The 22175-nt window shown below is 41.1% G+C and overlaps 2 protein-coding genes across 2 annotated transcripts; one reads left to right on the plus strand and one right to left on the minus strand.

Annotated features, from left to right (window-relative positions):
* The first annotated feature begins 420 nt into the window (after window positions 1-420).
* On the plus strand, window positions 421-7564 carry ggcx (gamma-glutamyl carboxylase). The gene is made up of 15 exons (XM_085279448.1): window positions 421-608; window positions 833-1036; window positions 1122-1280; window positions 2680-2845; window positions 2921-2999; window positions 3419-3525; window positions 3603-3766; window positions 3841-4142; window positions 4395-4526; window positions 4824-4975; window positions 5057-5226; window positions 5312-5442; window positions 5524-5671; window positions 6486-6690; window positions 6785-7564. The coding sequence occupies exons 1-15, from the start codon at window positions 584-586 to the stop codon at window positions 6942-6944; spliced, it is 2304 nt and encodes a 767-aa protein (XP_085135574.1). The 5' UTR covers window positions 421-583; the 3' UTR covers window positions 6945-7564.
* A 4-nt stretch (window positions 7565-7568) lies between these two features.
* On the minus strand, window positions 7569-19972 carry snx24 (sorting nexin 24). Its single transcript, XM_085279449.1, has 7 exons — window positions 19755-19972; window positions 17815-17898; window positions 10138-10242; window positions 9906-10000; window positions 9763-9792; window positions 9553-9617; window positions 7569-9447 (listed from the first exon to the last, which is right to left on the minus strand). Exons 1-7 carry the CDS (start codon window positions 19821-19823, stop codon window positions 9377-9379), a joined length of 519 nt encoding a protein of 172 aa, XP_085135575.1. The 5' UTR covers window positions 19824-19972; the 3' UTR covers window positions 7569-9376.
* Window positions 19973-22175: the final 2203 nt, after the last annotated feature.

The raw sequence follows: 22175 nt of genomic DNA on the forward strand, positions 1-22175 counted from the left end.
TTGGATGATTACATTATATGGAGAAACCGGTGAGTAGACTCTTGTTTGACACTTTATAAAAATTATAACATACTATATAAATAACATTAGACCATATTGAACTGTCCCCCTCTTCCATTAACATTTAAAATTAAGTAACTAATTAAGTACCTTGCCAAGATTAGAACATGAAAATGTTATAATTTGTAACTTCATTAACACACGTAACCGCCGAGTTTTCTCATTTTCAGGTAGCTCAGCTCGGTCACGTACTACAGCAAGATTTGACCTAATTCAAGGGCGACGAAATTCTTGAGTCTCAACCAGGATGTGACGTCTAAGAAACGCCCTCTGGTGGGTGGGGCCAGAGTGGGAATCAGCCAATAGACGAAAAGCACCTCTTTCACAACATTCCAATCGCTCCTGTCCCATCCTCCCTCCTCCTCTCCTCCTGCTCCTCCTGCCCGCCTGACACACTACTGTGTGTGGAGCTGTGACACGTAAACTTTGTCCGTGACCGCACAGAACTCCCGCATCTGGGTCAGGGAGAGCAGAGAGACCCTTCTCCCCTCTGTCCCGAACCAGAACCCGGCATTTTTCTAACATGGAGGCGAGAGACGCTACGGCAGGTGAGGTTATTGTGGCAGTGGCATATCGTGCGGGGTTGTTGTTTATGTAATAACGTAATAACCAGTTAGACCAACATGTAGCAAACAACGTCTAAGCCTGAGTCGTGTTCAGTGTTTAAATGAGAGCTGGAAGGTTTGTAACTCACACAGGGACTCTGCGTGAGTGAGTTAATTCATTTTGTGTTTAGTACATAAAAACATAAAAACCAATTTGTGCCCTGCAGGCGCTTTTGTGCGCCGTGAGGGAGATGATCAAACTGCAAAGGACCAGCACAAAGCTCCCAAACGTGAACAAACGCCCACCAGAAGCAAGATGGAGCAAATATTTGGCTTCAAGAAGGAGGACCTGACTTCCTGGCACAGCTTTGTGGCTCTCCTGAACCGCCCCACGGATCCTGCATCTCTGGGCATCTTCCGCTGCTTGTTTGGTAAACTAATCACACCTGTACAGTCTGCCTGCTGGGTATTCTGACTGTCTCAGACCTGCTGTGATGCTTTTGATACTTTGTGCAGGTTTGCTGATGGTCATAGACATCACACAGGAACGTGGCCTCAGTAACCTGGACTACAAGTACCTGGATGGGGCCCCCGTGTGTCGCTTTCCTCTCTTCAACTTCTTACAGCCCTTGCCGCTGGACTGGATGTACCTGGTGTACGTGGTGATGTTCCTCGGTGGGTCAGGCTCAGTGTTTCCAGGTTTATTCCCGACTTGAGAGAACACCTGTTTTTGAGTCTGAGTGGATGCAGTCTCTCTCTCTCTCTCTGTTTTTTTAATAGGAAGTGCTCTCTGTGGGAAACACATGCCTGCATTTTTCCACTTACATTTTTACTCCCCAAGCCAGCCGACTCTTGCAAGTTTTAAATCAATGAAAAGGTAGAGCTCACTAAAGATTGAGCAAGAAAGCAAACAGACAGCAGATACAAAGCTGGGACACATCAGCCTTATTAAAGTTATACATGGTTTTCACTATAACCAACAAGTTTAAAAGTGTTTACTAGTTATTAGATTAAATGAGCGGAAGAGCAATTTTGCATAGATTTCTATAAAATTGGACCTCTTTCCCCCCCAGAGTAGTCGCTCAATGTTGGCTGTTTCTTTTGGACCCAGGAGTTTGGATACAAGCTGCAGAGAGAGAGAGAGAGAGAGACAGTAAAGGAATGAAACTAGAGGCCAGATTTGCACATACGTAGCATGCACCCTGACCACTCACTCAGAGTTGAGCATTTTTTGGGTTTTTGCTGTTATGAGATCCTGAAAATCAGAAAACATCAGCCATTGCTGCTTTTAACCATTTAATAACTTAGAAGTAAGTTTAAGTAACTAAGTTACTAAATACAACATAATATTTTCTTTTAGTGATGAGTGATCCCATTAGAGTCAAAGAAAGATAAAGCGGGGTATGCATGTGGTGTTGACAACTTTTTACTTTTATAAAATTACTTTTCATTAATTCACTTTTGTGCTTACGACTGTTTTATTAATGATTAGTGTCTTGATAAAGTCACGACACTGTGACATCAACAAGTTGCCTCTTGCAGTGTCCTTCGGTTATTCAGTCCGATCCACTGTTTGCTTGTGATGTCACTGAGCGGTGGGTCAGTCTGGTAAAAAGCCAAAAGTTACCGTTTAAAAAAAAGAAGCTGGGCCCTACATTTCCCATAATGCAACACTAGCATCTTTATAGCCTTGATGACTAGTTAAACTAATCATTTCCATTTAAAATGTCGCTTTACAACAAAGTTAATTGCAATGGCTTCACTGTGAATTCAAAAGTTCCCTTTTAAAAAAAAGTCTTCACAAGCTGAGTTGTTTTAAAGTTTGTTTCCACCACTGGAAAAATAAAGTGTTTTGCCATCCATGAGTCAACATTTTAGCTTATTATCTCAGAAATCTTGACTTACTGACTCAGACTTTGAGTAAATAACCTGATATGAAAAGTGTTTTTGTTTTCAGTGGTGGAAACAAGCTTCCATAGAGTCAGGATAGTTAGGAGATACTCTTCATGTGTAAAAACAGACTCATTAACGATAAGAATCTGTTTATTTTTGTGGTTGTTGTTTTTGACTTAAGGTGCTTCGGGCATCATGCTCGGCTGCTTCTACCGCCTCTCCTGCCTCATGTTCCTCTCCACGTACTGGTACATCTTCTTCCTGGACAAAACCGCCTGGAACAATCACTCCTACCTCTACGGCCTCATTGGATTTCAGCTCACACTCATGGATGGCAACAGATACTGGTACGGTGATGTTTAGTAATCTACTTGAGTGTATGTTTGTTTCTTTCATTGATGTCCGTGTGTGTGTTTTTGTAGGTCCATCGATGGACTGCGGAGACCCTCTATAAGAAATGCTCATGTGCCTCTATGGAATTACACACTGCTGCGAGCTCAGGTTTGTTTATTTAGCTCATTCATGGGGCGATCGTGGCTCAAGAGTTGGGAGTTCGCCTTGTAATCGGAAGGTTGCCGGTTCGAGCCCCGGCTTGGACAGTCTCGGTTGTTGTGTCCTTGGGCAAGACACTTCACCCGTTGCCGCCTGGTGGTGGTCAGAGGGCCCGGTGGCGCCAGTGTCCGGCAGCCTCGCCTCTGTCAGTGTGCCCCAGGGTGGCTGTGGCTACAATGTAGCTTGCCATCACCAGTGTGTGAATGTGTGTGTGAATGGGTGGATGACAGGTTGTGTAAAGCGCTTTGGGGTCCTTAGGGACTAGAAAAGCGCTATATAAATACAGACCATTTACCATTCATATGATACGCGTTTTTCAGCTTATGGATTCATCAGTCACCTAATGACATCTCTGCTGTTCCTCAAAGATATTTATAGTATACTTCATTGCTGGAGTGAAGAAGTTGGATGCTGATTGGGTGGAGGGATACTCAATGTCATACCTGGCTCACCATTGGCTGTTTGACCCCTTCAAGTAGGTATTTTTTGAAGCCTTTAACTGTGATTATCCCAGTAATTTGCTTCTGATCATGCCTTCCCCTCCTTTATCAGACTGATTCTTCCTGTGGAGTTAGTAAGCCTGTTGGTGGTGCACGGAGGCGGTCTCATTTTGGATCTGACCGCTGGCTATCTGCTGTTTTTTGACGTTACTCGGCCTTACGCATTTTTCTTTGTCAGCTACTTCCACTGTATGAACTCGCAGCTCTTCAGCATTGGTGAGTTATTCTTTTTTTAAAGGAATACTTTTAATTCTGTGCTGTCATTTTACCTTCGTCTTAATCCTCCACAGGGATGTTTCCCTACGCAATGCTGGCCACCAGTCCTCTCTTCTGCTACCCTGACTGGCCAAGAAATTTTTTTGCCCATTTCCCATCATTCCTCAGGCCAGTCCTGCCCCTCACTTCACCGGGGTCCCAGCCCAGCCCTTCCTGTGTTTACGAAGAAATCCAAGGCAGTGGCACTCAGCAAAGACAGACCCCAGCTGCTGCCAAATCATCCAAATTGAGACTAAAACACAAGCTGGGAGCCATTTTTACTGTTCTTTACTTAATGGAACAGTTCTTCTTGCCCTACTCTCACTTCATCACACAGGTACTAAGATCTTTGTTTTGAAATGCTTGTACAGATAACACATTCATCCATGAAGCCCTCGTTGAGTTATCTGCTGAGACCAATGGTTGCTCAATCAGAGTCAACAGCAAAGAGCAGCTCTGACGTCTGTTGTCAACAGAGAGCTGAAAGCTTACTCATCAACAAGTCCCCACTACACTCAGTGGTGAATTGAAAGTGTGAAAATGGTGATGTGATTTATGACTTTACTTAAACTTCTTTTTTTTTGTCAAGGGTTATAACAACTGGACTAATGGCCTGTACGGATATTCATGGGACATGATGGTTCACTCTCGCAGCCATCAGCACGTTAAAATCACCTACAAAGACAGGAAAACGGGTGAAACTGGATATCTGAACCCAGGGGTGAGTTACAGGGGAAACACTGTCAGACTCGATAACGTTTGCTATCTGAGCTAAAAAAAACCCAAAACAAAACAAAAATTAGTGCTTACAGAAGTGCTTTGACTATATTGTTATTATTAATATGCATTAGTTATAACTGTAATCTGTGATGTTTGGAATTCCTTTAATTTCACCCGACAGTGTCTCCATCTGTATATGGATGTTTCTTTAATAAACAAAACTGCTTTTCCTTGACCTTTTTAGATTGTAGTCTTTCCTAAAGTCTTGCTCTTCCAATTCACAATCTGCCTGCTGTAGGTGTTCACACAGAGCCGTCGCTGGAAGGACCACGGAGACATGCTGAAGCAGTATGCTACATGCCTCCATCAGTACCTGCCTCGTTATAACATCTCCGATCCTGAAATCTACTTTGACATCTGGGTGTCCATCAATGAACGCTTCCAGCAAAGGTACGAGAGCTTTTTGTTTTTAGCCTTGTCTCAGAATTGTAAAAGGGTGAGGTTTAAATCTGCTCTGGATGCTTTTCTAAGGATCTTTGATCCTCGTGTGGACATTGTGAGTGCTGAATGGTCACCTTTCAAACCAAACAAATGGCTCATGCCTCTGCTGGTGGACCTCTCGCCTTGGAGGCCCAAGTTCCAGGAGATCGAGGGAAGTTTGGACAATCAGACTGAAATTGTCTTTATTGCGGATTTCCCAGGTTACAAACCTCACTTTTACAATTTTTCTTTTGGATGAAAAAGCCATGCATGGTGTGTTGTTTTATTGTTATCTTCCCTTTTTAGGTCTCCACTTGGAAAACTTTGTGAGTGAAGATTTGGGCAACACCAGCATCCAGGTGTTGCAGGGCCAGGTGAATGTAGAGATAGTGGAGGAGAAGAAGAACTACACTCTGCAGCCCGGTGAGCAGATAAAGGTACAGCTGCTCACCATTGTCACTGTTCATGCTTTGCTCTTTATCTTGTTTTAGTACTTAACTTACTGTGGCTTTGTGTAGGTAGCTGCCGGGGCTTATCATAAGGTGTACACAGTGTCCGAGGGCCCCTCTTGCTACATGTACGTCTATGTAAACACCACAGAGGCGGCACTACAGAAGAACTTCACCAAGCTGTATGAAATCCAGGAGCGTGTTCGCAATGGAACAGGTGAAGATGCTTTCAAAAATAACACATTGCATAGCTTTTAGTGGATTATTTTAAGGGGTTACAGAATAGTGGTAAGGTTCCTGAAAAAGATCTGAAAACCTACGTGCTCAGTGCTGTGCAGGTTACCCACAAAACAGGGCAGAGGATTCTTCAGGTTGTGGCTTGCTTTTGTTCTCCCCTTTCTTTCCATGGATGCTCAATTGGGTTTGAATCTTTGGAATTTGGAGGCACAAGTTAAAGTTGTTCCCTTAGCTCCCTGAGCCGTTTCAGAGTAGTTTTTGCATTGTGGCGAGGCACAACTTCCTGCTGGAATACTTTCAAAAGTTGTTACTCCAGTTACAACCGCAGATGTCTGTACGTGCTGCAGGCCTTCTTTTTTTCTTTCAGCTGCTCCCTGTAGAGGTCGCTATAGCAGATCATCTGCCTCCTCCTCTGCATGTCCTCCTTCACTTCACATTCCTCTGTTCCTTGTGCCTGACAGCTTCTCGTGTCCAAACTATCTCAAACTGGCCTCTCTAGCTCATTAAGGATGTAGCAATACATAAACAAAAAAAAAATGCAGTAAAAAAATCAGTAAAGAAGGCCAACACTGTAAACAATACAGTAGATATATAAAAGTTTATGATGCTACTCGTGGGGTGGGGGTGTGTGCTTAGCCTGGTGGTGTATAACAAAGTCGAGGTGACTTTACATTTTAATGAAACAATCAATCTATTTCCATTCAGCTGTCGATGGCTGATCTGCATGTCACTAAAAATCCCATTCAGCTCTCTCCTGGTGTGCCTGCTTTACTTGAGTCCGTCTCACCCCACAGAAACCGAGCCACTTCCTCCCGAGCTGCAGCCTCTCATGGCTGCAGATGATGATGAGAGTTCGGAGGTCAACGCCACTGACCCGATTGTGCGGCTGTTCCTGAAGAGGCAGCGACGGATGAAGGAAGTTAAGAAACGCAGGGAGGCCGGCATGCTGGAGCGACTGCAGCGCTTTGCCGTGAAGAAGTATTACACAATACGCAGAGGGTGAGTGCTGAGCTCTCTGAGAACGCACAGATGCAGACAAAGTGTAGAAAAACCAGTTAAACAAACACGCGAACTCTGCACATTTGTCTTCCAGAATCTTGATGACAGCCATTGCAATGAGAAACCTGGCGGTGGGTCTGCCTCCGCTCGAGCAGCTGACGAGGGAAGTTGCCTACGCCAACATGAAGGAACCTCAAGCAGAAGCCAGTCAAGACGAACGGCTCAAAGATGAAGTCGGTCATGCAGAACTTTAATGCCACTGAGGCCAAAAAAAATACTCGGTGAATTGCCTGTAGGTGCTGAATCACACATTCCCATCAATGTGAGTGTGTGTGTCCGCGCTATTACTACTGGACTGTTACTACACTGGGACATCACTGCCCGGAGATGACAGCGCTTTTATTTTCCGTTTTCACTTCTGAAACATTTCAGATTATGTCACTACGTGGTTAGAGCTTTTGTTAATGACCGTTTAAAAAAAAAAAAAAAAGGGTTGTTCTTAAAAATAAGTGCGCTTAAAAAGACAGCAGGCATTATTTGCTAGAGGAGCATATGTGTGTGTGCAAAAATGCTAATGCTGTTTTGAATGACAGAAGTGAAGCAGGTGGAAGCATGTGACTGAAGGAGGAAGGGTTTTATGTTTCAAAGGGACAGATCTCAGTGACCAGGATCCTTTTCTGTTCATCTGCCAGCTCCAACGAGATTAGAACAATTTGAGATAAATTATGTTTACAAATATTCATGATACTTCAGTCAGTTTAACGTTCTAACCAGTTATGGTACGATGCAAGGGAAAAAAGTATTTTCTGTCTTTTTTCTTATGGAGATCTATTGATGAAAATAAATTTTGATATTGAAATGAGTCTGACGACAAGCTTGCGGAAAATAGAGAATTCTTTTTCCTTTTATTGGTGTCAGTATTGTACACATTACCCTTCATAAAGTGCTACAGCAGACGTCCAGTGTTCACTGTAGGCTGGCATTATGGCACAGAATGACACACAGCACACAATATAAATACATATAAATCTACAACATGGATTTCCAGGCAATGATTTGCTAAGACACACAATCACAATCTCTTCATTATTCATTGTTTGGCTATAAATGTGTAGTGGAGGTCCAGTCACGTTAAAAAAAAAAAAATTATTAGGTTATTAATTGCTGTCCGAAGAGTGTCCAGTGACAAAGTTTTATCAAAAGCTACCAGTCATCGAAGGGTGTTAGATTTTAAAGTTTTACATGAAATAAATTCCAGGCAGCAAGATAAAGACAAAGTTTTGTGTTTCATATCATATTGCACTGTTATTTTACTGGCTGTAAGTCTGCTAAATCACCATCTGTCTGTAAAATGAAACACTCTGCATCCCTTTTACACGGCGGCGCCAACTATGCTTCCAGTTACCACAACTTAACTGACCCTCGATTATATTTGTGATTTAAACATTAATACGAGTGCGTTAGTGTTAGAGACGGGTCACAAATTGTTCCCATAAAACAAATGAACACGATCTGCAAAGTCATGCACAAACAGTGAGAAATCTACGTGTACCTACAGCTTTTACACACATTTCTTATTTTTTTCTCTGCTGGGTTGAGAACTGGAGGCTCTCTTATCATCTAAGTCGGTGGTGTGCGTTTAAGATGACGACAGAGCAAACCCTTAATTTCAAAAGGCTGAGATTCCCTGTTTTTTTTTTTTTTTTTTTTTAATGTGGGAAAATCTGCTGAGGGAACGGAAAACGCAAGTGAAGCCAAAGTAATTGCACCGTTCCCATCTGCATCTACTAGTCAGCTGTGGCACATATTTCAGTCTTTGTCACTTCATCATAGCGAGCTCACTAGCACAAATATCAACACTACAGTACTTCTCACAGACTTCGTGAAAGACGTCAATATCACAGCCAGAGCGTCTTTAAAAAGTCAGTCATTTCCACCCTAACGTCTCGCTGTCGGCTCCACCAAAACGCAAAAACACCCTCTTCAGTCCCTAAAAAAAAAGAATTCACCCACAGCACTCCCACAGCAGGCTCCTTTTGGCAGCTCGAAATAAACAGAAACACCACATCACTGGAGATAAAATAGAGAAGGGCACCTCCCTGTTTGCAGGCCATGATCCATCAAGCTCAGTCTAACCCTGTGCTTTAGATGCCAGAAATGCTCCTGTGCGTCTGGCACACTAACCCTTTTTCAGTTCATGAGAGTGCAAGAGTCATTCAGAATACACTGTAGGGTGACTAAAACAAACCAAAAAAAGAATATAATCAGGTCCGTTGCTCTTATGAGCCTCACATTTCTAATTCCAGTTGATCCTCCCTGTGAATTTTGCTGGTTGTGTTTTTTACAAAATAAAGTTAAGTTACAATGTATCGAGCTCTATTTTTTCGGAAAATGCGCCTCTGTGCTTGAACACATCCTAGTAACCAGTCAAACAGTTTCACTTCATTTTTACAGTGGAGAGTTTGTTAGTGGAAAACGTGTTTATGCTTTAAAATGTGCTGAGTCCTGGCGTCCTTTCTTACAAAAATAAAAGAATGGATTCTTGTTATTTGCTTTGGAAGATGTGAAGGGCTCAGTGTGTCCTAACGTGTTATGTTCTTCATGAAGCACACCTGAAATGGTGCAGAAAAAAAAAAAAGAAGCATCCCGTTTGTAGTGACGTCCCCTCAGATTCGGCTTGGAGGCTCTACCTTGGCTGAAGATCTGGGTAGTAAACTCCGTGCACCACGCCTTCGATCACAACGTTAGAAAATTCATCTGAAAAGGTGAAGAAGAAAGAAAAATAGGTCAAATAAAGAATGAGTACATTTTGTTTTAAATGGAGAAGAAAGGAAAGCCTTTTAAGATGTTATGTGCACACACCGTGTCCAGCTGGCAGCAGGTAGGGGTCTCTCAGAAACAGCATGACCGGCTGATGTGAAAGTTTACTAAAAGAGAGGAAGAAGGAGAAATCAGGAGGTCTGTGCCAATCAATCTGAGTGAAGTTCAAGTGTAGAGCAAATAGTTACTTATGTTTTAACTGGTTAAAGTGCAGATTAAGAACATGACCTATGGGAGGGAAAAACGACTCACCTCGACTCCAGTGATTCTGTATCAAACGACCTTAAAGAAGAAAAATAAAAGTTATGCCACATAACCCTCCACGACCCTGGGAACAAGCGCAAATGCCACAAACTGGTCTTTTATTCTAAAGTAAACCAGCAGTTTACACTCACCCACAACTTTCTGTTTTTGGCACTGAAGGAAAATGGCGGATGTTCAGGAAATCCAGGAATATCTTTGGAAGGACCTCGTTTTCCATAATTATAGTCTAACAGAACAAAAGCAAATTTCAGTGTGTACGAAGCACCAAAACGAAGCATCCTAGAGGCGAGTTTGAATCCATTTAACTTCTTTATATCTGAGACAAACAGCCCTGACAGTTGGAGGGAATGTGAGTCCAAATACCTGCAGGTAGAGCTCTAAGCCATGTCTCCTCTGCTCCAGGACCTTGGGAACCCAGTTTCTCACATGCTTCGAGGGGATCTCGGGTGGCTTTATGGTCTTCTTCAGCTGGAGGGATTTAAAAGTGTTACACAAATGTGTACAGTTGCTTCAAAGTTATGTGCACAGTTAAACTATTTTGCCCAGAAGAAAACCAACCGGACATGTCCGACCTCATTCTCAGAGTTCCTGTCTGACACAGTGTCAACTCTCTCATTCAATGAAATAAAAATAAGAAGACCTTCTACATACCCTCTCTCACCTAACAAATTTACCTTTGCAGAGGATTTTGCTCAACAAAAGTGCTAGTATAACATTTCTTTATGCAAAAGCACTTAAGCTGGATGTTTAGACATTTATTTAATTGATTTCACATATTTTAAATTACTCAAAATGCCAAACTATTTTTGGGGTCACCGAACAAACCACACCGAAAACAGAAGAACAAACGTTTAGCTCTGAGAAGCTGTTCATAGTTAATTGATTTGGAACATTTCAGCTAATAAACTTTTGTATGTTATGCCCTCTCTGCAACTCCTTACTCTCCTTGCAGCTGCAAATGCAACCGTTTTTGGGTGTTTCCTGGGCTTATTGCGGTTTATCAGCCTCTGATCGTTTGTAGATAAAGGCAGAGCTGAAGTCAACTTGTTAAGGGAAAACTTGTGGCTAGACGTTTTCATGTTATTTTAAAACTGAAAATATTTAGTAATTTAAAATAAAATCCTTGAAAATGTCTTTTTTGGATTACTGATATTATAGAACAATCACCAACAAAACAATGGGACCATAGTGTGGTTATTACTATGATAAAGTAATTATTAGTCATTTAAAAATAGCCTATGTCTATCTGAATTGTGTATTTTAGCAAAGATTCTTTAAATGTTTATAAATTAATAAGTAAAAAACAATTTGAAAAAGTGTCTGTTCTTTCCAAACATCAGTCAGGTTTGGAAAACAACACAGCACAATAACTGTTGCTATTAATGTAGGGAATGACATTGCTGAGACAATGGACTGTGTGTTTGTGCCACCTTAGTCAGTAAACAGATTACACAATGTGAACTTTTCTGTGAATGCTCTAAGCTGCTTTTCAAGTTATCAGCTAGAACACAGTCTGTCCATTTTGCTTGATCTTCCTACCTAATATATATATATATATATATATATATATATATATATATATATATATATATATATATATATATATTTTTTTTTTTTTTTTTTTTTTTTAAAGGGGTGCAACGATACTCGTATCGATATTGAACCGTTCGATACAGTGCTTTCGGTTCGGTACGCATATGTATCGAACAATACAAAATTTGTAATTTATTTTATCAACTTTCCTTCTGACGATGCTGTCTGTGTTGAGCGCTCAGTGAATCAGCGTTCGACTGCTCCGCCTAGGCTGCACTGTCGAGCGCAGATCCACTGAGCGCTCAACACAGACAGCATTGTCAGAAGGAAGAGTGCAGGGCAAGCTAGCAGACAGAAGTTAAGCTCTCCTTGCAACATGGCAAATTGAACCTCCCCCACCCTCATTCAGATGTGGCGTTTGGAATTATTTTGGTTTTCATGTGACGTATGACCCTGAAGGTAAGCGCGTCATGGACTAAAGTAAAACAGTATGTTGGATGTGCCACGCAATGCTCAATTACATGGGTGGGAAGTAGTGTGTTAGTGCAGTTAGCTCATTAACGTGTTAGCCGTCCAGCCCCACGCACGGGGCGATCAGGGGTAGCTCGTTAACGGAGATTTGCCGTGTTGTGGCGTTAACGTCATTTCAACGAGATTAACGCTGACAGCACTAGTGGGAACACAACGAATATGACTGCACATTTACGCCGACATCATCCTAGTGCAAAGACAAGTGGAAGCAGACAAAAACAACAAGCATGCATGCTACAAACTTTACCCGAGTCATTTAGACAGCCGTTAGCACATGATTCTCCTTATGGGGACCTGATATGTTTAATATTGTGGCGAGCTCAGACAAGGAGGAGACGGAGGTGTCGTTTGGTCTTGCTTACCGTGAGCTAGCCAGAGAGCACAGCCGTTTATTGACATCTGCCGCTAGCTAACTGCTCAGCGCGGCAACCGCACTGCAACAGCAACAACAACAACACACAGGGCACCCTCTGACCCCGGAAGAACACACCGTCGCAGCGAGAGGGCGTCACCCGTCACTATGGCAACATAACTACAAACAGAACCCCGAACAGCCCTGACTCGCTACATAGCCCCCACCTAAGGGGTCAGTCATCCCCGACGACCCCATTACCCCACACAAAGTCCTGCAAATGTCCAGGTGCCTTCTTTTGGCGCACTGGCCGGTCACGACCGGCGGGGGAAAAGTCACTCGGGTCAAAACATGGGGTGCCACCATCATCCTACTTCTGACACCAATGTGGCGAGCTCAGACAAGGAGGAGACGGAGGTGTCGTTTGGTCTTGCTTCCCGTGAGCTAGCCAGGGAGCACAGCCGTTTATTGACATCTGCAGAAGAACACTGCCGCTAGCTAACTGCTCAGCGCAGCAACCGCACAGCCACAACAACAACACACAGGGCGCCCTCTGACCCCGGAAGGACACACCGTCGCAGCGAGAGGGCGTCACCCGTCACTATGGCAACATAAACAAAACATAACTGTACAAACAGAACCCCGAACAGCCCTGACCCGCTACAATATGCTGCTGAGAATATAGCCCAGAAGAAGCGTATAGTATAGCTTTTATTTTGGAAAGAGACATTTCTCTGTAATAAACTCTCTTTTCCAAAGATGAGTGATTCCTCAATCAGATACAGGGCTACCAAAATCTATCTCTGCCCTGCCCGTCAGGCTATTGTAGGAAGGAAAAATATATGTTTTGTTTTGCATTCTTTCGGAAATGTAGCTGGGTAATTATGTCATTGGCATCGGTGAGCCACTGTCAATATGTGACATATTGAAATCGCGTTTGAATTTGCGCTTGTTTTTTGCTTTCACTTTGCAATCACGCGAACTGTATATAGAGAGCGACAGCACTGATCTGTGAGTGATGATAATTTGCGCACCAATTCCTCTGACATTGTCTTATCAATCGTTAGCTTACTATGCAAACATGACAAGTGAAATCTCCCGCAGCAAGCTTAAACATGTGAGAGGTTGATCACGCAGAGAATCGCTGACCGTTATGTGTGTGTAAAAGCAGCAGGATATATATTTTAGTTCTGCTGAGCCAAATAAGACAGGTCAGGGTGAAGAAGTGACAGCCAAAGAAAAGCTTACCACAAAACGGAAAGTTATGACAAATCAGACTATAAGGCAAAAAGAAAGTGCAGCTTTATGGTTTCATGGACAAAAGAATTTCTGTGGCTGCAATATGACGAGCTATATAACCGGGGCTGCACATAAGTGGTCCGCAGGTGCGCATTCGCAGTCAAAATATAAAAAAAACAAAAAAAACACGCACAAGATATGAAGTTGCAACACGTGTTTGCATACGTAAGATTTTCTGGAGAAGGATAGACATTTGTTTAGAACTCTCAAAGATGTCGAAGAAGCTCCTTTAAGCAATTACTTTGGTGTTCCTTCACCTCCAAACAAATGTCAGAAGGAGTCCGAACCACAAAAGAAGCGCGTATTCTCGGAAAAGTGGTTGCAGGAGGTGAGCTGGCTTCAAACAGATGATGAACGCACAGAGATGTGGTGCAGAATGTGCCGTGAAAATCCCACTCTAGCGGACAAAAACAGTGCTTTTTATATGGACACAAACGCGCGTTGCAACTTCTTATCTGGTGCGCGTCTTTTATTTTGACAGCAAATGCGCACATGCGGACCACTTATGTGCACCCGTGTAAATAACATAATGTTCTGCCGGGTGTGTTGTTGGTTTTCTCTCGATTTCTGAGTCGACAAGCGCCTTTGTTACTGGGACCAGTCATTTTAAGAAAGGCCCCCCATTAGAACCTATGAGAAATGCAAGAAATGCATTATTGCTCGGTCTGCAATATCTTTCCCAGAACAAACACCAATTGCAAATAACATACTAAAAATAAACCTGAAAAATCTGTTTAGAACAGCGTACTATGTTGCAAGGAGTGAACTACCACTGGCAAAATTTAGCAGTCTTTGCAAACTTCAAAAAGCAAATGGCCTAGATCTTAGTTCCACTTGTCTCTTACCCGTGACTTCAGTGGAAATTTCAAATTCAGGACCTGACACAGACTGATTGATGTCCTACACAGTTCTTACAAGTTCATAGAAATTTCTGTTCAATTAGAACCAAGTATTTGAGTTGATGATTGTAATTTTTATACAATGTTGTAATTTGTTTTTCAACAATTTTTTGATTGTTTTGTTTCCTTTACAATATTATACTTTAATATTATACTTTTACAATATTACTACAATATTTACAATATTATACTTTAATGTATAATATTGTAAAGGATATTATACATTATACATTATTATACAATATTATACATTAAAGTATAATATTGTAAAGGAAACAAAACAGGAAACAAAACATCAATCAAAAAATTGCTCTCTTTTTTTGTTCGGGCTACTTAAATTTATTTTGGGCTACCAAAAACTGAAGAGTCCCTGCCTGAAGGGCTACCAGGGATTTTGAAATTTTGAGAGCCCTGAGATATATTTATTTTTTTAATTACTTTTGTTTCAGCAACATTAAATTTAAAAACTGTACTTTTGAGTTAAAATATATATTTATAATTTTAATAAATGACAAATTAAAAAGGCATGAACATTTTTTTTGTATCGAAAAAATATCGAACCGTGACACCAAAGTATCGAACCGAACACACATTAGAGATGGCACGATACCACTTTTTTATGTCCGATACCGATATCATAAATTTGGATATCTGCCGATACTGATATGAATCCGATATAGTGTTTTTTAATCAATAAAACTGTTTTTTAATATCTTGCTGCATTTTGTATAAGTTCATACTCAAGTTTAAATAAACAAACACTAAAGCTATTCTGTTATACCTGTATGTAAAAAATACACTGCACCCAAAATATTTCATAGTTCATAGTTCTATGTTGTGAGATGTGATGATTCATGTGCTATGTGCTGAAGTGGTTTTTTTTCTGTTCTCAAACTGATCTCCCTGTTGGAGCTCAGTCTTTTAAATTGGCTCTTTGCTAGGTTGTCTGGTATGTGTAGAAACAGCACTGGCTTATCCCTTGATTTAGGTGCTTTTTTAAATCCTTGAATGGTTCATAGATTATTGTTAATTTGCTTAAAAAACACAACAGTCATGCCAAACCATATGCAAAGAAGAAAGGTTGAAAGACCTTCAGAAAAGCTAGACATTTTAAATGAGAATAAGAAAGAAAAGTATTTCTCTGTGCCCCCCCTTTCCCTGTTAATGCCCCACCTGGCCCCCTGGCAAAGCTTTGCTACACCGGCCCCTGCACAGTTACCAGCCGTCAGCTACGTAAAAAGCTGCGTAAAAAAGGATCCTGGTGTAGAAAGTAATATTAAATAAATTCTAACAATAGCTTATCAAGCTTAAACATGCTGCTGTTGTTCAGCCGCTGGTTTCCTCTTTCTGGCGTGAAGTGGGCGATAAACAAAGAAGAGAGACGGACTCGCGACAGAAAAGCCGATCAACTGATCATTAAGCAGTTTCACGATTGAAGTAGCAGCAGGAGAGAGAGAGAGGCAGTCGCTCCATATATCTGTTGTTAAGCTTAACGTGGGAATGCTTTACAAACATTCAGAGATGAACTTACACATTTGCTTTACTTCTCTCTGGGATAACTTCCTCGGAGATGAAATGCTGGTTTGGTAGTGAGGCTACAAATACACACAGCCGCTCTATCACGTGAGCACACTGCTCCGACGTGCTGCGGTTATGAGCCGAGTTACACCGTGTCGCAAGTTTTGTGAGGTGCTTTTTTGATATTTAATGGATCATTACATTTTTTATTTCGCTCCGATATGCGATACAGTAATTTACGTCAGTATCAGACCGATACCGATACGTAATATCGGATCGGTTCATCTCTAATATATATATGGATTTTTTTAGTTGCTGTTTTTGTAACGTTATAAAATAATGAAAGGTGGTAGATTGGCCAGATGCTGGCACATGTGTACAAATAACTCTGGTGTTTGGTGGCTGCTATGGCAGAGCTTCCACAGAGGCCAGCACGTGGATGAGAGAAAGGGGAGGCAGGAGGAGGAGAGACCCGTTTCTGACACAAGTCCCGTCTCTCTTGTTTGTTTATCGCCCACTTTGCGCCAGAAAGAGGAAATCAGTGAATGTTGCTCTAAACAACAGCAGCACATTTAAGCTTGATCAGCTGTTGTTAGAATTTATTTAATATTAATTTCAAGTATCAGCTGATGTTTGCTGGAGCCACAGCTGTAAAGCTGCTGGTCATGATGTCGGTTTGGATATGTGGTGAGAGGGAAACATGAAGATGAAACCAGGAGATGTCCTGATGTTACTGAATCATCAGAGCTGAACAGGTGATGGAGAAACAGGTTTACCTTTTAGGTGACATGAATGAGTTGAAGTTATGAACTGTTTCTGAGAGACAAATAACACCAGGATCCTTTTTTTTTTACGTAGCTGACAGCTGGTAACTGTGCAGGGGCCAGTGTAGCAAAGCTTTGCCAGGGGGGCAGGCAGGGCATTAACAGGGAAAGGGGGGGCACAAAGATATACTTTTCTTTCTTATTCTCATTTAAAATGTCTAGCTTTGAATAAATAATTATCTGAATCTTACAACCAAAGTTTTAATCTGATGTAAAATGTATAGAAATCATACATATACCAACAAGACTGTACATCACTGTCACAACAGCGTTTGTTTTCATTCAAAGGTTTTATGGCTTTTCCTGTAACACCTGGTCAAAATGCCCGGCCCGATTTTTTGTCCCAGTCCAGTCCTGCTGTCCTATGAATAATCTTTATGGGTTTTCCTCCCTTAAGCATGGCTTCTTGTCAGCTGCCATTCCACTGAGACCATTCCTGATGAGGCTTCAGTGAACAGTAGATGGATCAGCTGAAGGCCCAGATGCATCTCTCACCTCCTGTGTCAGTTCTTTGCTGTATTTTTTCATTATTTCTTAAGGACAACTTTGTCTGTGCAAGATAGTTTTTTTTAAGGCCTGACACTTATTAGTGTGTCCTTATCTGTCCAGTTTCCTCAATCTCTTAAGGACACACTGCACCAGCACTCTCTGGTAATATATATGGCACGTTTTCAGCTAATAGCTCTTTGGGAATCACCAAGTTGGTGCAAAAATCTATCACATACCTGTCAAACTGTGGTATCATTGGCATTTTTTGTAGATTCAACTAAAGAATGTGTTTTTGGAGAATATGTTTTTGCAACAGGCTCCCAAAGAGCGCCTAAAGATTTAAAACTGGTTGCTTTGCTAAGTTGTTATGTGTAAACACAACACTAGTTCAGGCAGGTGTGTTCTTATGTTTGAGTGATTCATAAACCAGTGTTAAGTTAAATTAGAATATCATGGTTGATGTGTAAAATCTGTAGGTTTTTCACACATTAATGGCGGAAGTTAAACACTTGAACGCTTTAGTAAATTTTTAGCTCACAGGAAAGAATGATTGTGCGAAAAAAAAAAAGAATCAGAACTGAAAGTTGAATCTCACCATTTTATGCAAAGCGTGGAATTCGCTGTAGCGTTTCTCAACAGCATGCTGTCTGCCGTTCATCAACACGTCAATTTTAAAGACCTGAAAGAAAAAAGATAAGTCAGCTTAGTGACTCATTCAACTGAAAATTTCTCTGCTCTACCCATACACTCAGCAGTGACAGTAACGTCGATGTCAGCATTAATTCCACAACAAGAGGAAACATCTGGCTGTTGTGACAGAAAAAACAAATTGATCTGTCAGAGTTACTGTTAACATCCCTAAACAGGCTGCCTTCCACTTCCCTTCCTTCAGTAAGAGATTCACAGCACGCACGCTGCCGTTCTGGACAGCATTTTGCAAAGGAGGAAATTCACAATAAATGACGGCAGCGCTGTGAACACACACACCGCGGAAAAGCCAACAAGTAATCATTATTAACAAATGCTGGAAGAATCCAAACAGGTGTTGAATCTTATTTAAAAATATATTTTAAATAAAATATATAATCATCTCATAAACCTGAACACAGTGTCCATACGTGAATACTGAGAAATAAATTCAGAAAACTTTCTTTTTATGGGTATTACACAATATCTTGGAGGTCAGGAAGTCAAACTCAAAAGCACTGCTCTAAGGTCCTCATGACTTCCAGCAATAAAACATCATGCCATTAAAACAGGGAAAAAAAGCCTTCCTCAAAATGATGCCACAAAACTGGGAACTGTTGCCTAATTGAACAGTGGTTCCCAATAAAGGGGATAGGACTCCTTAGAGCAGGGGTGTCAAACACAAGGCACGCGTTTGACACGGCCCACAAAGACCCGCACGGCTGTGGAAAATGTAAAGGAGGGCATAGATTTTGTACTTTTAACTGTATTTTCATCGATTTTACAGCGTTTCCTGCTGATGAAGTCCACCACTGCCATTCATTCTACACCAAAGTAATAAATAAACAATAACAATTAAACCACAGAAAAGTTTTTTCTTACCATCTACTATAAAAATTTATATATATTTATATTTTCTTTTACAGTGGGTCCACAGCAGGGGAAAAAAATTTATTTTTTGGGCCACCAGAACACATTTGTTTATCTGCGCTGACAGATTTCTTTTTTTTTTACAGCAGCATTTCTTTATTGTCTAGAAAAACTGAGATATATTGTTGAAACTGGTCTTCTTTTAGTATTAATTGGTATTAAATGCGCAGTCCAACTTCTTTACACTGACAGTGGTTTGGCCCACTTATGGTCAAGGTGGGCTGTAACAGTGGCAAAATGAGTTTGACGTGCTTAGATAAAATGTTGTAGTCACAAGATGAGTAAAAGACAGATATATATCTTACTGATTCTGATGTTAGAAGACTGCAGTACAATTAGTTTGATCTCTAAATGAGTAAATGACTGATTTTAAAAAGCTGAAACCACCCTTATGTGTTTGCAGTGACAGCAGCCTTTACTGGAAGTGATTTTAAACAATATTTTACAAAAGAAAACATTTAAGGGTGAAGCAGTGGTGCCTGGATTAAATCCTTACCTGTGTTTATTCCCAATCAAGGACTCCCTACACTATATATCTTTAAACTGAGCATATCTCAGCTACTTATAACCTCATTAAAGTATTTATCTTCATCTTATTTATTCCTTACTCTAGATTATTATTGTTATTATTATTTATTTATTTATTTACAGATGTCAAGATGTCAGCTGGGTGTGGAGGGCTGGTTTAAAACTCTGGAGCCTCTCTGATTAGACACAGATTCTAAAGTCAGAGTAACTTTTGCCTCTTTTCGTGCCTCATTTGCACCATAAAGTGCGAATTCGGTGCTGATTTGAAGCGAGCAGAGTGCAGTTTATGATCTAACAGAGAGAGACAGCGGCACAGTTGACATTAAATCTGATGACAGCGGCAGGACAGGCGACACACAGACACACAGGGTTTATTAGGGAGCAGCTCACCGTGTATCCTTTCTCCACCGAGCTGTTTTCTGAGCGAAAAGACGGGATCGACACTCGCACCGGATGCATCTTCACTCGAACTGAGGCGTGATTTTCAGGTAGGTGATGTTTGATCTTGATCCTCTGGCGCACACAAACACATTGACACACACACACACACACACTCACTCACTCAGTGCTGGTGGATTACTCCAGTTTGACTGATAAAAATCACAGAATTCAAATGTGACGAAAGACATCTCAGTGGTGCCCCCTGCTGGACCGGAGGACACACCGTTGTAAGGATTATCTTGAAGAAAGCGCCACAGAGGACAGTTTAACATTCAGGTGGCCCAGTGGGGTCATTTTTAATCGTGAATGTCTTTCCTTTTAATTATAAAAGAATTAATTAATTTATTAACTTCGACAGGCAGTGGCATTGTGTCAAATTGTGTATTTTTTAATGTCATGGGCTTCGGTTTTATTGTTTTTTTCGATAATTTAGCATCTGTGGTGGCTGTGGAGACAGAGAAGGCTGTCTGCTAGTTGGATGGTGGTTTGAGCCCTGGCTTCTTTAATCTACATGAGAAAGGATCCTTGGGCAAGATACTGAATTCTGAGTTGCCTCCGATCCATATATGTAAGTGTGTGAATGTTGGGTTAGAATATTTTCTTCTTCTTCTTTCAACTGCTCAGTTCATGGGTTGCCACAGCCCGTCATCTGCATTCATTTCACCCTATCTCTACCATCCTCTGCTGACACCCCAGTAATCTGCATGTCCTCCTTCACTACATGTGCAAATCTTTTCTGTGGTCTTCCTCTTTTCCAGCTCCAACCTCATCCTTTTCGAGACTTTGAAATGCTTGGAAGAACAGCAAAAACACAACTCTACTTTACAAGCCTCAGTTAGGATGTTAAGTGTTAAAGCTCACAATATTACAATTAGAAAAAGATTGAACAAGTATGGCTTGTTTGAAGGGTTGACATCATGGCTAAACCTTGCAAAGTTGCACCTGAACCTTGGGACTTCGGGAACAATGTCCTTTGGACAGATGACACCAAAGTGTAGATGTTTGGCAATAATGCACAACGCCATGCAGGAGGGAAAAAAAACAGCATATCAGCACATAATACCTCATACAAACTGAAGCGTGGTAGAGGGGTGATGATTTTAGCTTGTTTTACAGCCGCAGGACCTGGGAACCTTGCAAACATTGAGTCGACCATGAACTCCGCTCTATACCAAAGGTTCAATGTGAAGCCATTTCTCTGACAGCTAAAGTTTGGCTGAAATTGGATCATGCAGCATGACAACGATCACAAGCACAGCAGCAAATCAGCAAACAGAATTGCTGAAAAAGAAAAGAATCAATGTGTCGTTTGAATGAGTGAATCAGTGCTGTGGTGGGACCTTAAGAGAGCTGAGTATAAAGGAATGCCTGCAAACCTCAATGAACTAGTAATAAATAATACTGAGTGATATTATCAGTGAAATACACAATACTTTTAACCAGTTCAAACATCTATGAAGACGTATTTCATTGTGTGTCATTGAATATGTACTTTTAAACCAGCCTTTAGTTATGGTGTTGACAACAGAGTCACCCACGAAAACGTTATAGCAAGTGCATGAAACTCATGAAAACATACATGCTCGTAGAAATGTATATACCATTGTGTAAAGAGTGACTTCACTGACATCAGGCACTAATACCAGTTATACGTGATGTGTAGCATGTGGAAAGTTTCCCTCGCACTGAAGGAAATTTGCCAACTCAGGAAACAACTTTAATGACATCACGGGGTTTTCAGTAGTGATATTGCAGATTGACATTACAAATTTATTATGCAAAGCCTGTGTTACAAACAGTCAAGAGTGTATTTGATGGGTGCTCATCACTCTAGGAAGGTAATAGAAATCTATCTTTCCAGTAATTTTCAATAAGAGGGACTAAATGTGAGGAAATGAGAGTCTCTGTTTTGCTGCAGTGGTTCTGTGCTGCTTTTCTCTGCTTTATATTAGCGTGACACATTAAAACAATCAGCTTTTTCTTTGCTATTTTCAGAAATTTTATCCAGTTTTAAAAAAAGAATCAGTGGCTTAATCAAAGACAATAACATATACATACATGTTGGAAACAAAGTCACCACGATCACAATAATCAGCCTAAAACTTCGATACAATATTACAGTTTTATTCAAGTAAGTTTCAACAAAAGCTCTTGCGTAAAGAGAGTTTCATCTGCTGCATATAAATATATTTTCCTTTAAACAACTGGGTTCAATATAACATTGTGATATACATGATTTATGCTGCGATTTTTCTCTTTTAGGCTCATGTTTTTCTGGATTTTATTTCTTCTAACAAGTGGCAGTAAAAGGCAAGCATACAGTACAATCCAACAGAAATGAGCTATGAAAAATACCCCCCCCCCCCCCCC

The sequence above is a fragment of the Mchenga conophoros genome, linkage group LG7 (assembly GCF_057382185.1).
Source record: "Mchenga conophoros isolate Kocher_MC1m ecotype Shallow Benthic linkage group LG7, M_conophoros_male_GT1.1, whole genome shotgun sequence".
Classification (NCBI taxonomy): domain Eukaryota; kingdom Metazoa; phylum Chordata; class Actinopteri; order Cichliformes; family Cichlidae; genus Mchenga; species Mchenga conophoros.